This window comes from Pieris brassicae, chromosome 8 (assembly GCF_905147105.1).
Source record: "Pieris brassicae chromosome 8, ilPieBrab1.1, whole genome shotgun sequence".
NCBI lineage: Eukaryota > Metazoa > Arthropoda > Insecta > Lepidoptera > Pieridae > Pieris > Pieris brassicae.
The window spans coordinates 8,921,766-8,939,042 of record NC_059672.1 but is presented as its reverse complement, the minus strand read 5'-3'; the positions used below and the strand labels follow the sequence as shown (position 1 = coordinate 8,939,042).

The window sequence follows — 17,277 nt, the reverse complement described above, 5'->3', positions numbered from 1 at the left end:
TTTCTTCGCAATTTTAAAGAAAATTCACAACATTTACATTTAACTAAAGTATGTAGTTACCATTTTGTTCGATAACTTTTTGCCATCTTGTAGGTAGGGACATGGTGCCATTGATATAGAAATTTTGGGGCTTCTGATCAAAATACCGCGACAATTGGTTTTAGCAGTCCTATCGTGATGTTAACGTGAAACTACCTAAACAATTCTGAAGAGACCGAAACAGGTGGAAATTTGAATGTGCAAGGTCAGGACTATACGGCGGATACATTAACACCTTCCAGCCAAGCTCTTTTAATTTTTGCTGAAAATGTGTGAGGTCTAGCGTTATCATGATGAAAAACTACACCCCTTCTGTTAATTCCGGCCGCTTTTTATCAACTTTTTGCGTTAATCTCATCAGTTGTTCGCAGTACAGTTCAGAATCGATGGTCCTGCCGGGTGGTAACAGCTCATATTGAATAATGCCCTTCCAATACCACCACAGACAGCATCACCTCGTTGCGAGTTAACCCGGGTTTCGCCACAATCTGTGTAGCCTGGCCGGCCCTTGACCATGACCTTTTAACACGTTCTTGTCGTATGTGATCCACTTTTCATCACCAGTTATCAGCTTCTTCAGAAATGGTTCGGTTTCATTAGGTCGTAATGAAGAATCACAAATAAGTACACGGTTCATTCGGTTTCTTTCAGTGAGCTCGTGAGGTACCCAAATACAGGGACTATAATACCCTCACAGATACTCTACTAGGTCCATAAACATCGTAAATTTTTTCGCGGTTTGCTTTGCATTTTTACCCTTTTTGAAGTAAAATTTTAAATTGTATCGAATTTTTTTCGCGGTTTGCTTTGCATTTTTACCCTTTTTGAAGTAAAATTTTAAATTGTATCCAATTTTTTTATTAGATTCACTCATCTTGACAGTACGGAAAGTAAATAAAAATCACACATTTTCCTAAGTTGAATATGGAATTATCTCCTTTAAAATTTAAACTTTCAACGATACCAAAACCAGCCAGATACAAATAGTATAGCCAAAAATTTTACTACAAGTTCATATATATACCCAACTTGTCCCTATGCTCAACTAGCCCCGCTCTACCCTAATACTGATCTGGTACGAAACTTGTATTTAAAAAAAGGAAAGATGTTATATTTATTGCTCAGTACAGATTCACCAACTATTGGGTAGGAATATAATATTTTATTGCGTAGGAAAACAGAACAATAGTTTTGACACAATTGATAAATTAATCGTAATATTATATGTATCGATCAGTGACATGCGCTCATTTCGGTGTAACGGTGTTACGAGGCATCTCTGGTGACGTAGCCGAGTGCAATTCGTGCGGACATCGCTCGGTAATCACCGGCTTCAAAGTCTGTAGCGCGCGCGCAGGCCGTTCAGACGCTTCGTTCATAAGAAAAATACTTGTTAATTAAAATTTAGTGTGGTCAGCGGCGTTAGAGTGGTTAATGTGATACGAAATCAACCGTAAGTGTATAGAATAACGGTACCTTTGTGTGAAAGTGACCGGTTCACAGTTATCTCAATAACGTTAATTAGAACCGCTTCCTCCTGGTCTTACATAGGCTGTATTTTATAGTTGATACTTACTATTAATAAGTAAAGCCAACAATAACTAAAATCTAAGCTAAGATACAAATTACTTTATTAAATAAATATCTTTATTCATACCTGTCGCGTAATTGTATTTTACGGGGGTAAAGAAACGATACGAGTTATTCTACTAGTTATTGTGCATTTATCAAAGCTAAAAAGGTGTATTTTAAACTTAACGGTGACTAGATTCCGACTACATTGGGAATCGATATTCAACCGGATCGTAAAATACAGTCATAAATATTATCAATTAGAATCATAACATGTAATTTATTCGGTTGTCACAAATCTCAAACCTGCTGCTTACCCCGACTTAGGACTAGGAATGTTTCATTGTTTTTTCAAATCTTGGACCCTTGAAAAACGCCATAACTATTGTTTTGCCAGCCCATCTCCCTGGGTATAATAGGCACGTGAGTTAGAAAATAAGCCCAAGAAGTGAATAATGAAACGAGGGAATACATTATTTCTTAGGAATTAATGTATTACTCTTATTTATTGAGCAAGTTTTTTTCATTTTGCATTTAGATCAGAAAATAAATTTAATTGCATCGTATCTACTACGTACCTACTCATTTCCCAAAGAGTACATAAAAGATGATATCATTGGACTTCTTATAGAAAAAATGTGTATGATTAAGATTATATGAATAGCAATATTAAATTACATTGGAGACTTTATATTTTACTAGGTTTGAAATAAATATCTAACCCTTATTGTAGGGATTAGTCAAAGCTACTTTCTTTAATTCTTCTTAACACTTCTTCTTAAGCACACACGTGAAAAAAAAGTAAGACATGAATCGTGTCAGAAACTAGATAATGCCGATAACCTCATTGGAAATAATAGTGTTCACCTTCCCTTGAATTTTAACTTCAGCGAAGGAATCATCAGCGATTAAAAGGATCACGATTTTTTATTTGATATATTGTACTAGCAAAGAGTAATTTACTTTACACTTGATATAACATTTACCTTGTATGTAAAAAAATTGTTTTTAAGAAATTATTAAAGGTGTTTTTGATGCTTTTTTACGAGATGTGATAATCACGCTCGGCAGCAAATTGATGTTTCCTCATCCGTATTGCGAAAATACGTGACTGGAAAGCGAAGGTTTTAGGTAGTTTATTATCGTATTATTATATATTTATCAAATAATTGCATATTGTTGTGTAGTTTTATGAAACGCTATCACGGAGATGTGTATAATTTGGAAAGGTATCATTATTATTGTTTGTTATAGGGCAAGTCGGCTTCAAAATGCCTCAGTTTAAAACCGTCCTGGTAACGGGAGGCGCCGGGTACATCGGTAGCCACTGCGTAGTTGATCTTCTGGACGCTGGATACGATGTAGTGGCCATAGACAACTTCGCCAATGCTGTCGGTGACGAAGAAGGGTCGCCGGCTCTTAATCGTGCGGAACAAATCACAGGAAAGAAAATTACCTTTTACGAAGCCGATCTTTTGGATAAAGCGCAGATAAATGGAATTTTTGATAAGGTATGAAATATCTTGATAAGCGTAGCTAATAGCATTTTCTAGTATTACATGTTTTTGCACTTACGATTCGTATGTTGTATGATGATTTTTATCATAGATCGCAAAATACGAATCTCTCGTGTACATGATAGCCTGAGTAGATAGCTCGTTAACGCAACAATAATTTGTTTTCAGCACAACGTAGATTGCGTGATCCACTTTGCAGCGCTGAAAGCGGTCGGAGAGTCAATGCAACAACCGTTACTCTACTATCAAAATAATTTACTCGGAATGCTCAACTTATTGGAGGTATGGCGATGTTTCTATTGGCTTGCGCTACTACTTCTTCTCTTGTGGATGGATATCCTCTGCAAATTTGAGCCATAGCATAAGAAAATTTATTTCTTAGGTTATGCGATCCCATAACTGCTATCAAATGGTTTTTTCGTCATCGTGCACGGTCTACGGGGAGCCAAAGCATCTGCCCATCACGGAAACACACGCCACGGGCAATATCACTAACGTTTACGGCCGAACCAAGTACTTCATTGAAGAGATGCTTAAGGATTTAAGCGCTGCCGACGCGGTAAGTCTTGACAATTTGTAATTTGTGACGTGCATGTTTTACTTAAAAAGGGTATGGTGTGTAAAACATAAAAGACACGCCACCTACCACGTTCTCACAAAAGAATAAGTGAGAACGTGTCTATGATACATAGGTTACAGGTGTGTCCACAACCAGTTCTCGGGGGACCGACGATAAGTTCAAGGCCGTTACGCTCTCGTATCTTAATTAGTACAATAAACATCGAGACAAAAACTTGTATAGACATATACATAACATTTATTACTAACAAAACACACACACAGAAACACATAAAATAACAATAATCAAAAATAAAATAATTAAAAAAAGAATTATAATAGAGAGATAACATTTTAGCATAATGCTGAGGAGCAGAGTTGTTCTACAGCGCTGGTTATTCTGCCAGAGACCACAGCTAGTTTGCGCCTCAGTCGCAAAAAAAAACAAATAAGAATCTAATACTCAGTAGAAACAAATAATAATAATAATAGTAAAAGTTAGCAGTGTAAGCAAAGAATAAAAAATGTGAAAAAAGTAAATTAAATTAAATTAAAAATTACTATATTGTATATGTATGAATTAAAAAATATTTTCTTCGTTGCAAACGTGTAAATTCGAGATTTTTGACATTTTCTTTGCATATGAATCTTATATATATACAATATTTGTTAGGAATAAACACTATCAAAAATGTATTTTTCAGAAATGGAACATAATATCTCTGAGATACTTTAATCCGGTTGGCGCACATCCTTCTGGGCTGATCGGGGAGGACCCGACAAAAGAGTTTACAAACCTCATGCCCTTCATGGCTCAAGTCGCGTTGGGCAAGAAGCCAGTTCTTACCATTTTTGGAAATGATTATAACACCCCTGATGGAACTGGTAAGTTGGGACGACTCCTTAACACAATAAATATTATATTAAATTTGACTCTTTATATGTGTGGAAAGTTGCCTAACATTTAGTTTAATATCCAGGTATCCGGGACTACATCCATGTGATGGATTTAGCCAATGGCCACGTGGCAGCGCTAAATCTCTTGTGTACCTCTCATCTTGGTCTAAAGGTTAGTTAGACACTAAAAAAGGTAAATTTTATCATTATTATTATTATTAAACCATATGCAATTCCAATTACTATTATGATGTCAATTATTAGTAATAGATTTTTTCAGATCTACAATCTGGGCACAGGGCGTGGTGTTTCAGTTAAAGAGTTGGTCGATGTGTTTGAGCGGGTAACGAGCACCAAGGTGCCAACGAAGTATGTGGCGCGAAGACTTGGCGACATCACTGCCATGTGGGCTGACGCCTCTCTCGCTAACACTGAGCTGGGCTGGACCACCACTCGTAGTATTGAACAGATGTGTGAGTGTCTTCAAACATAGTTATATTCAGATTTATGATAACAAAGATAATATTTGTTACATTGCGCTACCCCAATTAACAATTGAATCGATCGAACAGCTACGTATCACAATAATTCACTGCTTTTTTATGTTTAAAGATATTTATTGTGAGAAAAAATACTTAAGTTTACAAGAAAAAAATAAAACAGAAGTGGTTAAATACTAATTGGATCTAATTAATGAGTTTTAGTCATTTTTAAACTATTAGCAAAACATAATAGATTGCTGTTGTTGGTTTTTATTTAATAGCGCTTTTGAAACCCCAGGTACAGACTTTTGGCGATGGCAGACCATGAACCCCGACGGTTATCCGAAGAAGAATAAGACAAGTGTCATTGTCATGAACGGAAAGAGCTAACGGGATTTGGCATTTCCATCATTTTACTATTCTCATAAACAATACATACTTATTAACACTTCAATCTTTTAATTTTTTTCCCACAAAACCTCCCCTCTCAAATACAAGTAGACGGTTTTCCCAAGCTAGTCAATCAGAGATAAATATTGTCTATTTATACATTAACTGTGTACTTTCCACTATTTCTTGTTTATTATTTATATTTATTTTAATCCGATCCACTGCTCTGAACACGCTCCGTGGTAAAAGCGGTACAAGCGCAACGCCAAGGGATCAATACCCTCGGAAAGGGCCAATCAGAAAACTAGCGTGTAGTGATGCCATAGATTTGCCTCATTGTATTCACGTTTCGTGCGATGAGAAAGATTCTCGGAGCCCATCCAAACGGAGCATACAAACAAAGGCACCGCCTTCAAGACTCACCGTGGACTTCACAAATGTTAGGGGACTCAACCGTAACATCCACGCTGATCACTTTCAGACTCACTAGAGACTGCTAAGTCGAGACTCAGATATTTCCAGCTGATATTTCCTACCTCTCCTACCCGGGGTACAAATTGTAACATTCGAAGTGCAAAGTTAGATGTTGGTGTGCTGAGTGGGGCGAGACGGTACAGCAGTTCGACCGCCGCTTGCAACAAAGTGCAAATACGGCCCCAAATTCGGAGTACTGTCACCTCTGGGCGGAAGCCCCCAGAAGAGCGATTTGATCATCGGTAACTTGTATTGTCTCTGTAACGCATAATACCGAGGAATAAAAATAATATAATTAAAAAAAGTCTTTTCACATTACTGTAATAATCTCTTTACTATTTATATCTGGCTGGTTCTGGTATCATTAAAAGTTTAAATTTTAAAGGAGATAATTCGAAATTCAAATTAGGAAAATGTGTGATTTTCATTTATTTTTCGTACTGTCAAGATGATTGAAATGGCTGACGCACAAACCATGCAGGCCAAGAAAAGGAAGAAAAAAAAAATGAGTGAATCTTATGAAGAAATTCAATACATTTTAAAATTTCAATTTCTAATGAACCGTGTACTCATTTGCGATTGGGACTGTGACGAAACCCGGGTTAACTCGCAACGAGGTGATGCTTTGTGTCTGGTGGGATTGGATAGGCATTATTCATTATGAGCCGTTACCACCAAGCAGGACCATCGATTCTGAACTCTACTGCAAACAACTGATGAGATTAAAGCAAGAAGTTGAGAAAAAGCGGCCGGCCATTAACAGAAGGGGTGTGGTTTTTCATCATGCTAACGCTAGACCGCACACATCTTTAGCCACTTAGCAAAAATTAAAAGAGCTTGGCTGGGAGGTGTTATCGCATCTGCCGTATAGTCCTGACCACTTTCAAATTTCCATCTGTTTTGGTCTCTTTAGAATTGTTTAGGCAGTTTCAGGTTAACACCACGAGAGGACTGCCAAATCCAATTGTCGTTTAGGTAGTTTGGTTTAGGTTGATTGGTCCTTATTTGGTTAAAATAAAACTTCCTAATAATTCGTAGAGAAGAGGTGAAGATGGAATGTGTTTATTTTTTAAAACTGTAGATTTATATACAAAAATTATCCTACACTGGCCACTAGTGGTAACATGTGGTACCAAGATGCGAAGGGTGCGTAAACGATAAAATCGTCGCGGCAAAAAGTTGGTCCTTTTCTGCGCGCAACCGTCGTAGCGTACGAACGTGTTCTTCTCAGAACAGTTCGATATCGTGGTCTTACGATAACGCCAATTAACTGTTCTTTTCAGAACAAATTATTGTTTCATGACGATAACGTTTACAACTGTCCTTGTCAGGACGCATCACTGTTTCGTTACGACACGTACTAATCACCTACAGTCGCGGTATTTTGATCAGAAGCCCCAAAATTTCTATAACTATAGGATCATGTAACATGGGATTTTGATGTCATTGTTCAAGTGTAAATTGTGTTACCTATATGAATAAATGATTTTTGGCTTTACAATTTTTACCTACAAGATGGCAAAAAGTTATCAACAAAATGGTATCTACATACTTTAGTTGAATGTAAATCAACTATATTTTAAATGTTGTGAATTTTCTTAAAAAATGCGAAGAAACTTTTCCCACAACCTAATATTCTAATACGATTATTTATTATAGATAAAGTCCAGTTTGTAATATTATATCTCAAGTCACAATCTCGTCTTAGTGATGTCAAATATTTCAAAACTCATAGAAAATTGTTTTGATAGGTCTTGAAACAAGATATAAGTTTGATTGAAGTTTTAAAATACGAGCCTTAGGGTAAGATTCAGAAACGCGACATAATGCTAACTGTGAATTATAGAATTAGAATATCACACTTAATCTTACCCGTAGTCTTGCTATCTGTGTTCTAACTCCTGGTATCTTTGGTAACTGTGGTGTATATAATGCAGTATGCACTCTATAATCTCAACTACTTAGTCTGTACTCGGTGTTTAAATTTGTTTTGTTGTAAAAAAACATTGTATAAAAAATCGAAGTCTATTGGTGAGAAGCAGCACACAAAAAGATTTTAATACAAAACTGAAATCATGAGTATCATATTTAGTAAGGAAAATATATGTTTAATAGATCATATGCATTTTGTTAACAAATGTTACAGTAATGTAAGAGAACTAAATAATAGAAAACATTACACTTTAACGCCTAAGTTGTTCTCAATAAAACGAGAAAGGAGTAACGATAAACTATTCAGGAAAAGGAAGCACAATGATAATGTTCTTGAAGAGGTACTTATTAATATATGTCTTAAAATAATCATATCTAATTTGGTAATGATAAAAACTGTAATTAAAGCAACTCTGTGCCCCAAAATGGTAACCACCTTTTTACAATAATACTTACCTAATAATAATAATTAATTATTTTTAGGCTTTAACTATACAAGCATTATACAATAATCTCATTGCATCATTACCAACAGGCTTAAAAACAGCAGTAAAAAATAAACACAACACAATGGATGCTTCTTCTTTAAGGGATTTTTCCAAGAATTTATTTGAATCAACTGATTATGACCACAAAGATATAAGTGGCGGTAATAACTCTGAAGTCCCACTGATATGTCAAATCAAAGGTTCTGATTTTTTAGTGCCAGGAAAATGTAGGTAAGGATTAGTCAGCCTTTAATTATACTACTATATATAATTTTATTATCTGTCTCGTAGATATGATTGACCATTCCAAAAACTTGTCTTTGGAAAATAACCATCTTAAATATGTTATGTTTATCAATTTCAGATTTATATGTGGCTGTGTTAAAGAAGAATGTAAAAAATTGGATGGGAATAAATATGATATTGTTATAGCAGATCCACCCTGGTGGAATAAATATATTCGAAGATTGAAGAAGGCAGCATTCAAACTAAGGTAAGTTATAATTACCTAATTAGGTATTTTCACACATTATTAAAATATGTTAATACCTTATCTTATTAATATTAATTATGAAATATAAGTATTTTTGTGTTTTCTTAAAGATCTCAAAACTAAATATCTCAAATCCTTCATGTTTTCATAATAAAATCCTTCATAAATATGATAATTACTTGTTTCAGTTATTCAATGATGTATAATGAAGAAATCGCATCAATACCTATAAACAGTCTTTTTTCTGACACCACCCTTATAGCAATTTGGTGTACAAATTCCCCGAGCAATATTAAGTCCGTCAAGGAACTAATTTTTCCTAAATGGGGTGTTGACTATGTAACAACATGGTATTGGTTAAAGTTGACCATAGATTTAGAACCTATTTGCGCTTTTAGCAGTGGATCAAAGAAACAACCATATGAAAGATTAATTATCGGAAGAAGAGGAGACATAAAAGTGCCGGAGAATGTGGTGTTTGCAAGTATTCCGAGCTCATTACATTCTCATAAACCACCACTTATTGGTGAGTAAAATAAAATAGACCTGATTTGAACGTTTCACATGATCCTGTTGTGCAGCCTGACTTTCAAAGTAACTTCAATTGTTTGTTATAAAGAGATTACACATTAAGTAGCAGACTGGTGATTTTAAGATTTTGTTTATTTGCAAAGGAAAATCTAAAAAAACAATGTTTTCAGATCTCTTCACATACTATAATGTATCAACAAAAGGACCACATGTTTTAGAATTATTTGCAAGATACCTGCTTCCAAATACTACTAGTGTTGGATATGAACCGTTAAAATGGCAAAATTTAGCATTGTACGTAGAATATCAATAAAAAGAATAATGAATTCAAATGATGGTTTTACTTTACACAATTAAAAGGTACAATTTTAGATTACAAATATCAACAAAGTTAATTTTTTCACACATTAAAATATAATAATACCTTATCATATTAATATTAATTATAATGTTTCACTTAGTTCTTTTTTTAAAGAACAGGGGGCGAACTGCAGGAGGCTCAGCTGATGTAAAGTGATACCGCCGCCCATGGGCACTGAATGCCAGAGGGATTGCAAGTGCATTGCCGACATTTTAAAAATTTGTACGCTCTCTTCCTGAAGGACCCGAAGTCGAAATGATTCGGAAAAACTTCAGTGGGCAGCTGGTTCCACATAGTAGTGCGCGGCAAAATTTGCCTTAGAAAACGCTCAGCAACGTCGTCGACGATTCGAACCGCTCTTCATCATCATCTTCAGCTCCTGGTGTCCTGCCGTCGGAATTCGAAGTATTGACGAGCAAGTGGCCTCGCTAGAAGGGGCTTGGAAGGAGATATCGGATGCCTCGATGTCTAGATCTCAGCGTCCTACTGTTTGAAAGTATGTGTACTGGTGCAGCGCAGACCTAAGTAGACTCTGAAAGGCATGTACTGAGGCGCGAAGACGCCTCAGTGAAGGTGAAGGTTCAGAAGGAGAAGCGGAGCCATGCTCGACGGCGACGAGGCTTCGTGCTGTCTTGCAGCAGGCGAAGAAGACGCTGAAGAAGGATATCAACGAGGCCAAGTAGGAGGCAAGGGAGGAATTCCTGTCCATTCTGGACCTCGTCTCTTCGGGCCGTCCGTATGAGACGGTCATGGCGAAAATGAGTCCAATGACCCCGCCAATCACCGCGGGAATGGAGCCATCTCTCCTGGCTAAGGTCGTAGAAATGCTTTTCCCACCGGCATGAAACCCTCTCCTGCCGGAGACAGGGGAGGAGGGTGACGTAGTGCCGCTAATACGCTTTGCTACCTTTGGGGCCTCGCTGGAGACCTCCCATTTATGAATGCTGCGCCTGATGCCAGGTGCCGATGTCTGGCTTTTGGATGGAGTGCGAAGACCAAACATTTTGCCAACAATTTATGTACAATAATTTGAATAGTTAACATTGTAACTTTCTTAAAGACTACTCCCAATCTCTCCTAAGTAGCCGAGTCAATAAAATAATTGCAATTCAATATTTTCAATAAATTAAACACTCAATAAAATATAGGTCAATTCGAAGACAATTTAAATTTTTCAGTAATTAATATTTATTTTAAGATTAATCTGGCCTGTTCCCAAGAGGATAGCAGCCGTGAATTTGTCAAAAATTTATATTCTTAACTTAAGATCTGTCCCCGATAGGGTGGCAGCCGTCAGCTTATCCTAATTTCCTTAAAATAACAGGGTTTCAGTCTTTCTTCAAATTAGGACTGAAATTTTAAAAAAAAATCGACTATGTAGAGCCGTCTCTACCCCCCAGATCGATATGTCGTAGTTTATGCCCAAAATTAATAATGTCTCCTCAATCTAAAGGCCAAAATTAATATTCAATCCCAATCCAATTTTAGCTAAGATCGACAATTCAATCCATTTCGAAAAGTAAGCCAATATTCAATTCATAGATTGAGTTACCAATCTATTTTTTCAACCAATCCTTCAGAGGACCGATCAGAGATCAATCTCTGTCCTATCCGAATCTATCTGTCCAATTTGACAGTTGCTTAGATTGGCCAAATCAATCCCGGATAGTTATCGGTAAAATTTGTAGGGTTACGGCTTATGGATCGGGATTACGATCATCCAACTTTATATTCATCAGTAATGTGTTCGTTTTCGTCGTCCTCCAGGTCTAGTGACAGTGATTTGGAAGTTTTAATGCAATTATCCGATTGGGATAGTGAAGTTGTTGGTGAAATATCATCTGCAATTGCTAAGCTAGCTGACGAGTATGTTTTTATACACCAACAGATTATAGAAAAATTACACGAAATTGCTGGATTTCCTAGAATTGTTGCCATTGATTGCACTCATTTACGAATTCAATCATCATGTAAGTAATTTATACATTATAGTATGAAGTTGTAATAATAATAAGCAGCATTTTTTTAGGTGAAGTAATTGGTGAATAATATAGTAATTGAAAAGGATATTACTCTTTAAGTGTACGGGCTGCGTGTGATGCAGAAATAAAATTTATTAATGTTGTGCCCTATGGCCTGGTGCTGCTAATGATGTAACAATTTTTAACAACAATTTGATACAATTTCAAGTCAAGAAGTTAATGAAGGAAGTCAAGACATAACTGAAAGAACAAGCCTTATTAAAATGTATTTAGTTAATCTATCTATAAAATTAAATCATTATTTATTATAACCATGTAATGTAATGAGATATTAGGAAAAAGAAATAAAAATATAACATTATGTTAGCTTCTATTTTCCCGCTCAAGGGTGATCAAACCTAAAAATCGTGACTGAACAAAACTAAAAAAAATAAAAGAGTTTGTACTCTATCCCCACTAAACAGGGTGTGCGGAGCCGATAGCACTCACAGCTGAACTGATATCTCTAACCGTTTCAAAGTTAGCTTTCCCAAAACCATAGCTAATTACTTATCACCAACTTATCAGCTCCTATTTCCTGCACGAAATTCCCAGTCATTATCTTATGAATGCCTCGGTACGAATGCATCACGTTATCTACTTCCTACATTCACTAACCCAATCTATGGCTCTAAAAGAAAAATAATAAAACTATATCTAACCTAACCTAACGTACGGTTCTAAACCAATTACAATAAATATACCTAACCTACATTAACACCACTACCTATAATATAATTAGATGTAAGGGTTACATGGCAAAATAAAACATTTTTATTCCAGGTATTATTTTTTATTTATATGTTCATTATATTTCTATACAAATTTATTAGCACCATATCATTATTCACTGAGTCACATGTGAAATTTCTAAGGAAGTCTTCTAATCTCATCCCCCTGAACTTGTAATATACATATACCAAACAGTACTCTCCACACACCGCTGATAGATAATCCTGAACCGTAACGCTATTGTACCTCCACATGCAAGAATTCCTCCTTAAAAACCCTTCTATTGCCTCAATAGGTTTACGTCCAAATGAATCTAAATATTCACCAACTCTTTCGACGCTTATATGTATAGCCACCCAATGAGACCCCGGCTGTGAATCAGGGTCAAGATTGCATATGATAAGTGCTGGCACCTGAGCATAAATTGGCAATCGATTTGAAGGATATACGTGTTAAATCAAAAGCTAGTAAACAGTATCCATTTGAATATTGCTCCCTCGATATTCCATTACCCTCGTTAAGAAAATGTATACTGGTGCCCGAGTACAGGGTGTGGTAAGCGCTAGTAAATACATCGTTTGGAAATGATGGTTGTAACGATTTTGAAGGTATCTGTTGACCATCTATATATAGGCTAAATGAGCAAATACCAAAATTTTCAAAGTTGAAAGGATTTTTAGCATAACTACCGTTTAATGCTGTATTATTCACAAAACCTATAATACATCTCTTAGGAACCTGTCCTAAAAATATATTGTCCAGTGTTTTACCCTGCACACCAGACGGTATGGTCAGGACTTTCACTTCACCTCTTGTTATAGGATATTTAGCTGTAGTAGTGGCCAGAACCTTTTCATGGGTTATTAGTATTGATGGATTAATTTTTGCTCTGCGTTTTATTAAAGTTGCATCTGTGATACAGACTTTGTGCTTATTATCTGCATTCTGTGACATGAGGTTAAATGTTTCTCTCGATCTCACTAATTTTATAGATAATTCGATTAATGGATTCTTAAATAGGACGACTAGCTACAACATCTGACAAAAGCCCAATTCCGCTGTTAAGTGCTTCTTTATCAATCACCTTAGCACCACTAGCGAGTAAAGGTTTCTTCACTTCGAAATAACCCCCCAAGAAAACTGCCGATACCATGACCACGTTGATGTAAGGCTCCTTTGTAGATTACATTTATACCAGACCCAGCTTGTTTCGAATAATAATGTTCATAAGGACATATAAATGTATCTTGAGGTGTATTATACATTTTAAAAAGGAAATATAGTTTATATTTTTTTTAAATGAAGTTTCACACACGATGTTCCGTATTGAAATGGTACCGCATTTCCCGTGGTTGTTCTTATATCTATCGCAATAACATCAAATTCTCTTCTCATTACCGGTAAATAATGTGGTGGTGAAAATATATGCATTTTATTTGCACCGTATATGTATTTAGCAGGATCTAAGGGTATAATTCTCAATAGGGGTGTCATTACATCACCAACAATTTGTGGTTCTATAATATCATAATACACAAATAATTGTGTCTAATCTACATTTGGGGTTACCAAATGTAGATTAGCAGGGCGTTTACCGATATTATGATTTACTATCTATGGTAGAGATAATGAAATTATTGATGGATCCTTTACTGCAGCAGAGACAAGCTTTGACACGGTGTCCTGGCGAAAACTAACTTTCTCTTTCGAATTTAAAGCTATAAGAATATTTTGTATATTATCATAGTTGGTGGCTGGTATATGGTTCTTATACATCAGTGTGGTCTCTTCGTTATTGATGGTAGTTTTTTAACTTATGTACATAATATTAGGTCCTTACATATGAAATTGGCGTTTTGTATGGGAGGAACAAAAAGTCGAATATTTTTAAATATAATATATTTAATTAATCAAAGTATGAACCATTGTTTTCTATGAACTTTTGCCATCTCATAGGTAGTTCATTGATCCCTTTACTAAAAAAACCAGTCGGACGGGAATCAATAAAATCTGTGAAGGCGATTTGGACTGCCCCATCAGAGTTAAATTTTTTCCCTTGCAAGAAGTTGTCCAAATTTCGAAAAAAATGGTAATCTGTTGGAGCAAGGTCCGGGGAGTACGGAGGATGTCTTAGACATTCCAATTGAAGCTCTTCTAATTTGGTAGCCGTCTGTTGTGCAGCGTGTGTGGTCTAGCGTTGTCGTGAAGTAGCAGTGGCGTGGAGCGATTGATCAGCCTAGGTTCTTTAGCCGCTAGCTTTTCCATTATGGTTTGCAATTGCTGACAATAGACATCAGCCGTAATAGTCTCGCCAGATTTGAGAAAACTGCAATGAACAATACCGGCACTGGTGGACTAGCCACCAAACGCTTACAAGTAACTTTTTTGGGGCTAATTTTCGCTTGGGGCAGGATTTGGCTGGCTGGTCAGGATCCAACCATTGCGCTGAGCGCTTCCGATTATCGTAAAGAATCTATTTTTCATCACAGGTTTTTTCATTCGGTTTAAAAAACCTTCATTATTGTGCCGGTTCAGTAATGTAACGCAACAGTCGACGCGCGTTTGCCGGTTTGCTTCAGTCAATTCGTGACCTTTCAAGCTTTTTAATCTTCCCAATTTGCTTCAAGTGAATTAAAACAGTTTTATCACTAACACCGCAGCCTGCAGCCAACTCGGACGTGGTTTGCGATGGATCCGCTTCCACAATAGCCTTCAATACTTCATTATCAACTTGGGTCTCAGGCCGTCCACGGGGCTTGTTCTGCAGGTCGAAATTTCTAGAACGAAAACGTTGGAACCAAAAACGAACTGTGTTTTCTTTTGCAACATGACCGTCACACATCATTCACCCTTCGAGTCGTTTCCGCAGCACTAGTGCCACGGCGGAACTCGTACTCGTAAATAATGCGATACTTTCAAGTTTTCCATTTTGTAAAATGAGTGACGCAAACAGGAAAAAACAGAAGAAAAAAAACAAATGAATGACTGTCATCAAAGCACAAATACATGAGTAAATAGCTTTACAAATTTGAATTTGAAATTCTTAACCAAAGAGGAAGTCAAAGTGGCCAGTACGACAAAACGCCAATTTCATATGTAAGGACCTAATATTTTCATGTTCTTGCACGGAAAACACAGTAGGATATTGAAACTCAACTATACCTACCATCCATTCTCCTTCTACTGTAATGGCTTTAGATAGTTTTGTAAAAAAATTTGATGTCATATTTCCTGGGAAATATTGTGTAGAACTATTGCTGAGTAAAGTTAAATAAAAACTTTCCTTCATTGTAGATTTTTAATATTCGACAGTAAGACCCAAGAATTAAACTTGTTAGGATATCCTTTCCATTTAACTAATACTTCCTTTCTAATACCGCTTTTACGTGATATGATGATTTTATCAATTTTATATTCGGAAGTGGGGGAAAAAGTTATTTTTTGTAGTTCTTTCTCATAAAAAGTTCCCGTTATTGATTCATTTTCTAAATTGTTTAAAGTGTATACAACCCACGGGGGACGATCTATAATCGAAGTAATGATAAAAATTTCATTACTCCAATTACTTTCATAACCTTTTTGAAATAAATGTTTGTATTTTGTAATTCTTACATAGTCACCAACGTTAAACTTAGGTACTTTGTTTAAACTTGAAATATAAGTCTTTTCATCATAATATAAATTCCATAATGTCTTCCATTTTAACATCATATGGTCTCATCTTGATACTAGAGTGCACACTGTGATTATAAGAACTAACCAAATCTTGTAAAATATCTGTATAGCGATAAGTATTCTTATGTGTAAAATAACGCCACATTTTCATTTTCAATGTTCTCTGAAATCGTTCTACTATACTTGCATTTATATCTAGATTATTTGTAGTGTAATAATTTATATTTTTACTTTTTAAATCAGTTTGGACAGCCTTAGATACAAATTCCGTACCCTTATCTGATTGAATATGTCTAGCAACCAAACCTAACTTCATCAAAGATGCTAGTAAAACACGTTTTTATTGTGCATGAATCCTTCTTTTTCATTGCTCTAACATAAGCATACTCACTAAAGGCGTCAATAACACACAAAATATATTTATATCCATCATTATATTGTATGTTTCTCGTTCTGGTGGTGCTTGCCGCTCAGGGATCCCGGCTGCGCACGCTCAACAGTTCGATAAATAATACGAAACGAGAAAACCTAAAATACGAAACCAACGTTACTTCGTAAATTAATTTAACTTTATATCAATTGAGTGACCTGTTATTGCTTAATATACTTCTTTACCACAAAGAACGGTTCGGTGGCCGTCGCTACACAATCTTATAGTAGAATAATAAGTCCTGAGTACATACCTCGTTACAATATCTTCTTACCAGGAAGAAAGGCACACAATATTATCAGCCGTAAGGATTTGGAGGAATTCTATTAGTTTGGGAACAAAGAGAGGTTAAACTCATGCTAATACCTTGCCTCACGATAGTTCTCAAAAACGCACCAAACACTCGCTATAAAATTCTAAATAGTGGACGTAACTATTATCAATTATAACTAACAAAAGGTATATATCAAAATATAAATGTGTCTAACGAAGCCCGAGTAAATCTCAACAATGACTCAACTAACAAATGTGATGGTCGCCCGAGAAAAAATATTTGGGATCACCTTCATCAAAAATTATTAAATTGAAATTATGTATTTCGAACAACTTCCATTGACCTATTTTACGGAATAGTGAACATACAGTTGAATGATTTATGTTTTAATTTAGATAATATTGCGATAAA

At 35.8% G+C, this 17,277-nt stretch overlaps 2 protein-coding genes across 3 annotated transcripts; both read left to right on the top strand.

Annotated features, from left to right (window-relative positions):
* Positions 1 to 1,358: 1,358 nt before the first annotated feature.
* LOC123713786 (UDP-glucose 4-epimerase-like) lies at positions 1,359 to 5,513 on the top strand. Its single transcript, XM_045667629.1, has 8 exons — positions 1,359 to 1,492; positions 2,866 to 3,122; positions 3,297 to 3,410; positions 3,511 to 3,687; positions 4,391 to 4,571; positions 4,667 to 4,755; positions 4,864 to 5,056; positions 5,364 to 5,513. Exons 2-8 carry the CDS (start codon positions 2,883 to 2,885, stop codon positions 5,453 to 5,455), a joined length of 1,086 nt encoding a protein of 361 aa, XP_045523585.1. The 5' UTR covers positions 1,359 to 1,492; positions 2,866 to 2,882; the 3' UTR covers positions 5,456 to 5,513.
* A 2,388-nt stretch (positions 5,514 to 7,901) lies between these two features.
* Positions 7,902 to 9,690, top strand: LOC123713148 (DNA N6-methyl methyltransferase). Of its 2 annotated transcripts, none has more exons than XM_045666684.1 (5): positions 7,902 to 8,202; positions 8,397 to 8,580; positions 8,714 to 8,842; positions 9,031 to 9,368; positions 9,544 to 9,690. In XM_045666684.1, the coding sequence occupies exons 2-5, from the start codon at positions 8,432 to 8,434 to the stop codon at positions 9,684 to 9,686; spliced, it is 759 nt and encodes a 252-aa protein (XP_045522640.1). In that variant the 5' UTR covers positions 7,902 to 8,202; positions 8,397 to 8,431; the 3' UTR covers positions 9,687 to 9,690. The 2 variants fall into 2 exon arrangements, with proteins under 2 accessions (XP_045522640.1, XP_045522639.1); XM_045666683.1 differs by having other exon boundaries at positions 8,345 to 8,580.
* The last annotated feature ends 7,587 nt before the right edge of the window (positions 9,691 to 17,277 follow it).